This window comes from Gracilinanus agilis, chromosome 6 (genome assembly GCF_016433145.1).
Source record: "Gracilinanus agilis isolate LMUSP501 chromosome 6, AgileGrace, whole genome shotgun sequence".
Classification (NCBI taxonomy): Eukaryota; Metazoa; Chordata; class Mammalia; order Didelphimorphia; family Didelphidae; genus Gracilinanus; species Gracilinanus agilis.
This window is the reverse complement of record NC_058135.1, coordinates 251,769,959-251,780,291: the sequence shown is the minus strand read 5'-3', so window position 1 is coordinate 251,780,291 and position 10,333 is coordinate 251,769,959. Positions and strand designations below refer to the sequence as shown.

Genomic DNA, 10,333 nt, shown 5'->3' with positions numbered 1-10,333 from the left:
ATTGTCATCTCCGGTATGACTAGATTTTTTAAAATTATTTTTCTTAGCCCTCTTGTTGATCTCATTTGTGTTACCAAACATAAGTTGCTGGTAGTAGACAGAAACAGATGAAATTGTTGCCAATGAAATAAAGTCTCACTTATTATACAGTCAAGCTTCTTTAGAGTAGAATATTGGTTTTCTCCCCCAACTATACCTTTCTTAACCTCAAATATATGGCACCATAGCACTGAGCAAAATATATCTCAGGTCAGGATTTCTAGCCTTAAGAGTTTTATTTATATTATATCTCACTGAATTCCCTTTTTGGTTTACTCTCACATTCAGAAACCTGATAATGCTTACATATGCTTAAATCCAATTTTTAGATATAAAAAGATCAAGTTCAAGCTTTTCTCTTAATAGCTGGGGAAACTAAAGAGAGGGCATGATTTGCCCAAGGTCAACTCAACAAATTAGAACTAAACCACCTTCTAGGGATGCCTTGAACAATTTTTAAAGACTCCTTGGGACAATAAGCCAATTTAAACAAAGATCACAGTGTTTTCACTGGAAACAACTCCAGTTAAAAATGACCTTTTATGAGGCTCAAGATACTGACTTTTCATGTAATTTAAATTTTTCTTCATTCCAGCTAGGTTAATTTGATTATGGGAATTTCTTAAATGAAAGACTGTAATTTCTGATAGAATAAAAATGAGCAGGAGTCTTCCCGCTAACAAGATTTCACCATTGTCTCTTGTTTACTAGTCAAGCAACCTTTGTTTGAGAAATCCTTTATTTAAGGTATTGAAGGTGGATTTTCAGAACCATAACATATTCCCAAGAAAGACAGAGGGTAATGTATGTCTAGGTTTGTAAGGATACAGTTATAAATAATTTGTGACTTAATTTATTAATTTCAGATCTAATTAAACATCAAATAAATTATAATGCAAAACTGTAAGTGAATGTAAATACCTATACAAAAGATTACAAAATAAGAAAGTCTGGCCTAAAGCTATATGTATTGTATAGAAGTGTAACAAATACACTTAGTAACTAACTTCTGTTAAACAAAAAAGTGAATTCAAAACATTAATAAAAACTTCAAGCTAAAAACATGCTCCTTAGTCCATTGACTTGATTTGTTTGAACATAATGCCTTGTTTTTGTATGTTTTATAAATATGACTTTTTGATCATCAAAAAAGAGCCTATTTGTATTTTCTTCAGAACTAGAAGAGCTAACATTTAACATTCAAACATTTAACATTTAAACAGTTGTTTGAAATTTGAAAAACATTTATTTGATCCTCGCAACCCTATGAGATAGATGCTATTGTTATGCTCATTTTATAGGTAAGGAAACTAAGGCAGAGAAGTTAATAGTTATTTGTATTTATAAAATTAGTACGTATATGAGGAAGGATTTGAAATTGGGTCTTTCTTCCTGATTTTAAGTTAGGTGCCAATTAGTTATCATACAAGCTATGAAATAAAACATTCAAAAGATAAGCAACATCATACATTAGCAACGTTTTCTGGGTTAGTAAAATAAATATTAAAATTTCAATACTGATTTATTTTCCCAATTCATGAAACTGGTATAATCATAGAAAAGATATAATGCTTGGCACAAAGTATTTGCTTAATATAAATGCTTTTGTCTTGACTTGATATGATATTATAGCAATTTAGTTTTACATTCTATGACCTAAGTAATAAAGCCCTTTTAGATATTAAGCATTGCAATTTCAATAATGAAATTCATCAGTATACGGCAATTGCTTAATGAGAGACACTTGAAGACTATAATGCAGCCTGATACCTGTGTTTAAGAAAGCTAAAGTAATCATTCTCTATTCCCATTGAAAGAAATTAAGTTTGCTTTTCTAGTTAGGATTAATTCCTTGAACCACAAAAAGTCTGACGCAGAATTCAAATTTCTAAATTGAGAATTTAGGGCACAAACTAATGATCACAATTTCCTACTCTTCTGATAGCTTGGGCCTATGTATTTAGATAATGTCATAAGGACAGCTGAGACAATTTGTTCCATCACCCAGGAAGGTGGATGAAACAAACAGGAGCTGTGGAGCACTCAGAACTTGCTCAGACATCAAAGAGCTCAAGGTCGTCCACTACATCCCAGGCCACTGCCAGCATTGCTAACTTGTCTTGCCACTGCATTTCGATGACTCTGGAAGAGAGAGAGGCTGACAACTTGATGCAACTGTGCCTCCAGATCAAGAGCAAGTTAAAACATCACCCCCAGGGTGCTACTACTGGTCATCTTCAAAAGGAACAGACAAACAACAAGTAGAGTATTTATTTTCCTTTAAATTGCATTCATTTACAATTTAACATTTTCTTGATTAGGGAACAAGCTGAAAAAATCCCACAACATTTTTCCCCCTAAAATGAAATTATTTGTCTAGCCTTGGAACAAAGATTCTTGTGCTGAATTTTTCTTTCCGTGTTTATGTTCCTAGAGTCTTTCCACAAAATATGATACTAAAACCCCTCAAATCCTGGGTTTTCTTACATCATTAACATTTTATTTGAGCTGTTTCAACAGTTAATTTTAAAAAATGATATGGATAAAAATGAGGGAAAAGGATAAGTAATAGCTTTGTTTTTATAGCTTGATAGCTGCCCGGAGTTTGGCAGAGCGCCCTCGAGGATTGTCTTGGACCTCCTGACTTTCCGGTATAACCACCTTCTTGTGTATCATTTCCCATTCCAAGGGAGATGAACTTCTAAAGAATTCTTCATTTTCTGGATTTAAACACAGACTTTGGGCTTGAGTTATCTTCTGTCTCCTTTTTGGACTAAGCTTTTCTGTCATGTCTATTCCATGTAAGAAACGTTTGACAATGCGGTCTTCGAGTGAATGGAAAGAAAGGGCAACGAGGCGGCCCCCTGGCCTCAGAAATTTCTGAGCTGTCTTCAGACCCACATAGAGTTCATTCAGTTCATTGTTTACAAATATTCGGAGGGCTTGGAAAGTCTTGGTAGCAATATGGGTTGATCTCTGGAGCAAGTCTTTCCTTTCATACAAAGCAGCAGCAGGAAAGGCACCTGGGAATACATTTGGTAAAGGGGGAAGGGAGAGAAGAGGAGAAGGGTTGGATTAACATTTTCTTCTCTGAACTCAGTAACTCTTTGATGAACTCATGTCCATTAGAAGGACTGTAAGTGCTTCATCTGGGCATCCTACTGAAGAAAATTAAAGAATGGTGAAAACTTCTACCTGATCCTACTGGGAACTTGTTTTGTGACGATCTATAATTCTTTGTAATTTACTTACCCATTAATATTTATTTCAAATGCTTAAACTTAAAATAGTTCCTTCTTCTGCACCCATGTATGCTTCTCTCTATCCTAATTCAGCAGAAGAGTCAATGAAAGTCTTTTCTCTATCTGTTCAAATCAGCATGGAAAACAGGAATCATTAAGTTTTCTTTGCTCTGTGTGGAACTACTTGAATATAAAGGCCCTTAGACAAATGCTTTTTAGGAAAGGTTTTTCTCACGCTCCTCACTGCAGCATAGTCATTTATTCTCATAGAAGTGGAACTGAGGGTAGAGGATGAGTACTGAAAGGGAACACCTGCTAGATGCTAAAGTCCTTGAGGGCAAAGGCATCTCATCTCAGATTAAATGACTTGTCCAGGGTGACAGAGCAAGCGTCTAAGGTCTTCCCTTATTTCAGACTCAGCCCTCTATCCATTGAATCATCTAGTTTTCAGAGTAGTGGTAATAGTGATAATACTAACTGCTATAGTAGCGAGCATCTAGGTGGCATAGTGGATAGAGTGCCAGACCTGGAGTCAGGGAGACCTGAGATGAGTTTGAATCCAGCCTCAGATTCTTACTACCTGTGCGATCCTGAGTAAGTCACTTAACCCTGTTTGTATCAGTTTACTCCTCTGTAACATGAGCTGGAGAAGGAAATGGCAAACCACTCCAGTATCCTGCCAAGACAACCCCAAATGGAATCACAGACAGTCAGACACAATTGAAAATGACTGAACACCCACAATAACTACCACTATTAGCAGCAGCGGAAGCAGCAGTAGTAGTAGTACTAGTAGTAGTAATGAAAATAATAGTGATGATGACAAGTTATTTGAACAGTTAAAGAGCAGGAAGTATCACAAGTCTCTAACTAGAAGATAGGAAAGAGGGAACACCTGAAGTTTGAAGAACTCTATGGAATGGGAAGTCCTCTGTTCCCGGTGCAGAGCTCCTTTCAAATGTACCAGTGCTGCTTGCTCTCTTTCTTACAGAGAATTTTATGCCCAACATGACTGAAAGCAGTTGAGGGTGGCCATAATTGAGTGATTATACCCTTCAATTTGTCAGCAATTTCCCTTATTCTCTGAATAAAACTGATTGCCTAAGGTTAATTCCATTGGCAGTAGTCAATCAAGGTCTTGATTAACCAATGACCTGCACATGTAATAAGAGCACCTGCAAATTATTCTAGCTTCAAAATAAAACAAAAGCAGTCCTGTGAGTCCTGCTTATTCATCCCTGGATCCCAATGGGTAACCAGGCAAACAGAAAAGAGGTCCTGTTCACCATGTTTTTCTTGGATGGATGCCATATTGAGAATGTGATTCTGCTGCTACTGTTGATGCCCTCTAATCCTAACCCATTCATCTATGTCATGAAAGAGTCGAGGAGGGGCATGACAACAACACAAGATAATGCCAGCAAGGATGATTTGGATGGAGACTCTGTGCTCTGATATCACTGTAGTTATCTATGAAGGCCTGGCAGGAACCCTGAACACTGGCCAATTGGGTTATGGCGAGACCATTGATTGAATTGTCAATCAAAAATTGAAGGCACTGAGATCACCGAAAATCTTCACTTAGTGAAAACTACAGATCCCGTACTCAATAACAAACTGATGATTAAAAGCAAAATCTGATGTTTAGGATGATTTTGAAATTTTACTTTCATGGAATAATAATTATAATGATCATATATTATTGATACTTCCTCCATTGTTGCAAGTGGAAACCAATCCATGTTTTTCCATACTACAGAATTCTATTGTTAACGTCCTACCAAAAACTCCATAGAGCATCGACCTAAAAGATGAGAGGTCTTCTTTTTCTTATCTATTAAGTATTCTGTGGATATCAGTGCCACATCTGAGTGGTCCACTGAGAAGTATCCCCTGCTTCTATGACCATACAAGCCTTTATCTTAATTGATATAGTAAATAACAATAATACTAATAGACAATAATAATGATGACAACACTAGGTGAAAATTCTACTTCAACAAAAATTTATACTAAGATATTACTATTCCACTAAGAATTTTAATTCACTGTCTTCAAAACTATTTTCTGGGGGGCAGCTAGGTGATTCAGTGAAGTTAGAGCCAAGCCTAGGATCCTAGGTTCAAATCTGGCCTCTGACACTTCCTAGCTGTGTGACCCTGGGCAAGTCACTTAACTCTCATTGTCTAGTCCTTACCAAAAGAGTTCTTTCTTGGAATCACTACACAGTATTAATTCTAAAAATGGAGAAAATAGTTTTAACTGTTTCCTTCCCTCTTCCTTCCCCCAAAGAATATAATATTAATTGTGGGAATCTTATGTAAGTTTTGTTTCACACTTAACACTTAAGCATTCCTGAACCACAAATGTCACAATACTGCAAGATTATAAAATCTTCCCCATAACTAACTAGAAAAGATATCTTAATTTTTATTTTTGCATTTAACAGTGAGAACTTTCCAAGTCAAACATAAGTCTACAAAATAAGCTGCATCATTCTCAGTGGACACTGAATGGTTGGTAAAAAGGTCCTATTTAGTTACCATTATTATAGATGCATAAAATGTTAAGTAACAGCTGACCTTTTTATAGACCCTTTAAGGTTGGCAGAAAGACTTACGTACATTCTTTATGTTGGTCTTCACAATCACCCTGAATAGCAGGAGGTATAAGGAGGCATGATATTGAGGTGATGTGCTCTTTACCACAAAGGTAGTAAGAATAAAACACAGCAAAACTTGTGTGTGTGTGTGTGTGTGTGTGTGTGTGTGTAGTGACACCTTATACCTCCTGCTATTCAGAAAACATCATTTAACAAAAAGATATATACATATCTTTTTGTTAAATGATGTTTTCTGTTAAATGATGTTTTCTCTAGTATGGGGAATGGAGATGGGGGAAAGAGAGCTAGGAATTTTAATGTAACAAACAAATCTTTTAAATAAAAAAAAAGGAAAGAAAAGACACTAGTTCAAGTTGTCTTTCCACTATGCCATTTGGTGTGTATAAAAGAACTAGAAGAAGGCCTCTAGGACATTGAGTGGCATCACTACCAAAGACTTATGGTAAGGCAAGGATAAGAATTGCTAAAATTTAGAGGTCATGAATGGGTTGTAATCTGTACTGTTCAAAAGGAGTATTCATGGATTATAGATTCATTGCATTATTAGAGAGGATTAGTGAGTAATGTTTACTACCTACATCCAACAAAACTTTTGGGAAAATTAAAGACTCATTCTCCTTGCTTCTTTCAGTAGTATAATATTGGTGATATAAAACACCAAAGGGTATCAGTACCCCTCTGACTTAGATGAGTTAATATTTAATTAAAATGTGAAAATTTTACTGTTATATCCAGTTAGATCTGTCTAAATATTTATTTTAAAAATCTATGATTGTCTCTTCAGAATATAATATCAATAAAAAGTATTTCCTAATAATATGGAAATAGGTATCAAATGATAACATTTGTATAATCCCGTGGAATTGCTTCTTGACTTTGAGGTGGAGGGAAAGAAAATGAATCATGTAAACATGGAAAAATATTTTAAAATAAAATTAATTGATTGATTTTTTAAAAAGTATTTCCTGTCAGTGTGCTAAAAATCAAAACATTGACCTAACATTAGAAGATATGAATTCTAGTCCAAGTTCTTCAACTGCATGAGTATGGACTATATTTACTTAGTTTACCTGCTCAGGCCTCAGTTTCTTGGTTTGTAAGATGAGTGAAATGTGTTAGGTAACTGAACTCTATGATCAGTCTTGGTCCAGGAGAACAGGCAGTCAATCTGCTTCTTCCCTCTTTATAGAAAAATGGGAGACCATGGATATAGAATGGTGCATACACTGTTGGATATTTTTTTGCATTTACTGCTTTTGCTTAATAATTTTTCTTTGTTGAAAGGGAGAATTGAGGAAAATTCATGTCAACATGGACTATAGTATAAAAATAAAATGTGATAATGTAAGATTAACATAAAAACATTAGGAGTTTGCACTTGATATGGAAGGTTCCTTTCAGATCTATCATTTACTTTAGAATCCACTCACTTTTCAAGGGGAGAATCAAAAATGAAGATCTGTAAAGCAAAGATTAGTTAGTCCTAGAATCAATTTTGCAACTGGAAGAGACTTTAGCCTCCATTTAGTTCAACTTTCTTGTTTTACTGATGGGGAAACTGAGGTAAGGAGAGGTTAAGTGATCTGCCAGAGGTCATATCTATCTAATAAATGAGAGAACCAGAACTAGAACTTCAAGTCACCTGATGCCATCCAAACTTTAGGTGGGCATTAGAAGAAACATCTTGACTCAACAAAAACTGTGAAGTTGGGCAAATCACTTAAACTCACAGTGCACCAAACTTATAGCTGAGTTGTTTCTACATTGTTTGAGGGAGTTTCTTTATGGTAGAGAAGTCACAGTTACAAAAACACCCTCCTGAAAGGAAAAATCAGAATAAACGATCCAAGAATGCAAGAGGAAGTATGTTGTGTCTATTAATCATATATTTCAATAAATCTGTTTGAATACAAATTAATTTTTCATTTGTGGATAAACAACAATATAAATTTGAGAGGTCTGAGAAGACAGGACATACAGAATGAAAGAGGTACCATTTTTTGTAGTTTAATAGTGATTATTTAAATAGTTGATATCGAGTGGTAAATGGACCTTGACTCTTCATTAACCTAAATCTTTCAGGTTGCCTCACAAGCACATGGACACAAATTCTCTTCCCTAATTATACTCTGGCCTCTCCATCCTTCCCATCCTGCCCTCACTCACCTCCTGCACCTTCTAATTCAGACAACCTGTGTTCTGACATTTTAAGCCACTACATTTAGTTTTCTATTCCCTTGCCTCTCATTTTAACAGACTGTCTATAGCTAAGGAGGTGTCATCTTACTAACCACAAGTCCACAAGGTTAATGCATATTTTTAGTCTTCTTAATCATTTCCTTTGCTTTACCAGCCCTCAGAGAGCAGTTTACTTGGTCCATTCATAAGCTGTGCTGAAAGACATGCCTTTCGTAAAGAGGCTTGGAAGGTGGAAGTGATTAAAACTGGTATTGAGGTTGTCTGGCAAAATGTTGGAAGAAGTTGGGGGAGGGAAGACACTTTCCTTTCAATTCTCTATTTCTGGAGACTTTAATATTTTAGAGTAGAAAATCAAGATTTTCTCCAGAAGAAAGCCATTCAAATTACGACTAGTCTGCAATGTCTTCTTTAGGAACTCCAGACCGCTTTCATTCAGATATTTTGGATCAAATGAATTATTTGGGAATTATATCACTTATGTTGTCACTTTCTTGAAGTTACCAAAGACTTCTAAAGTTTGCATAAAATGGGATAGTCATTGTAAGAAGCCATATTCACCAAACCATTCTATCATAGGTCCTGTGTTTGGCATTTTATTCATCAGGTCTTTTCTGAAAGAGAAGGAATCCTCAAAGCCATGCCTGAATGGCCTTATATTGATAGATGTTTTAATGGAACCCAAACCACTCTGCATCAAGTTGCAATACTTTGACTTTCTAGCTACATTTCCCTTGGGGAAGGCAACATTGTCAGTCTTAAATACTGTGCATCTGGTGAAGGAGGCAACTCCCCTAGTCTTTTATCCTGGGAACTGTAATGAATACCTTGTCTTTTGTAGTGTTCAGTCTATTGAAAAATAACTTATTGTTAACTCAGGTTATTAAGCTGTGTATCTCTCTCACACACCCTTTCATCAGTTTTTCTTAACAAAAGTTTAAAAAAGAAATGGTCATTACTGTTGCCACTTGCAACAGAATTAAGAGCACATATTATTGATTTCATGTATAGGATTAAGAATTTTTGATCCATTGATCTACACATTGATGTTTTCTTAACTCATTGTGAAGGAATAAAGATAACCAAGAAATAAATCTTACACATAAGAATAATTTTAGTAAAAATCAGCTCTTCTTATTCTCTATTCGAATAAATAACTAAATGGAGGATAGAGCAGAGAAGCTCTGGAAGTAAAGAACTTGAATAGTTACTGAAGTACATTTAAAGGATGATCTTTAAATCCTGATAAATTGAAGGAGAAAATGCCTTTTGGAGATCATGATCCTTGAAAGAAAAATAGAAAGGTTTCTTGAAAAATGAAACTAAAAAGATTTCTCAAAGAGATGATGTTATACAATTCTGGTGGACATATACATTTCAAGAACAAAAGACAGACTGTAACTATGTAAGGGGAGGCTCTTGTATGGCAAACGTTTATTTGAAAACAGCTACCACTATTTCAGAGCTGAGAGATATCTTCTTTGTTTCCTAGGTCATTAACCTGATATGAAACTTCCAAAAGTCAGATAGCTTTTGCTGGGAAACCCCCTCTATCCTCAAACGAAACAAAGCAAAATAATCCAAAGCCAAGGAAAACCCTCCTTTGGAAAAAGGATGATTAAATAAAAGTTTAAAAATATTAGGAGGGGGCAGCTGGGTAGCTCAGTGGAGTGAGAGTCAGGCCTAGAGACAGGAGGTCCTAGGTTCAAACCCAGCCTCAGCCACTTCCCAGTTGTGTGACCCTGGGCAGGTCACTTGACCCCTATTGCCCACCCTTACCACTCTTCCACCTATGAGACAATACACCGAAGTACAAGGGTTAAAAAAAATATTAGGTAGGTTTTTGGATGAATGAATGGATGCTATGAGTATCTATACTTTTATTAATGATTAGCCAATAATTAAAAAAAGAAAGCAGTTGTGAAGGTGTAAATATTGGCTTAAATATTAGTGTGATTTTGATCTTTCCCTCAGAATCACTTAAACAAAATGCTGCCTTCAAACTAGTATACCCTGCCACAGTTGAAATAAGTATCTAGTTGAGACTCATGATTTCTTACCAGTCAATGGCTAAACATGCCCACCATCTATTGAACCCTCTGAACCAATAAGCCTTTCAGTGGCAAAGCTTGTTAATATTTCTCTTCCCATTCTGAATCTCTTCATTCTCCTTGAAAAGAACATACTATCTTCATAAAAAAATAGGTAACACAATGTATATATATATATATAT

General features: G+C 35.5%; 1 protein-coding gene across 1 annotated transcript in view; it reads right to left on the bottom strand.

The window, feature by feature from the left end:
* Positions 1-2,301: 2,301 nt before the first annotated feature.
* METTL15 (methyltransferase like 15) overlaps positions 2,302-10,333 on the bottom strand; it is a 269,374-nt gene continuing 261,342 nt past the window's right edge. Inside the window, exon 6 of the mRNA XM_044681539.1 lies at positions 2,302-3,062. Within this exon, the coding sequence (XP_044537474.1) occupies positions 2,620-3,062 (443 nt within the window). The 3' untranslated portion in view covers positions 2,302-2,619. The remainder of the gene's footprint in view (positions 3,063-10,333) is intronic.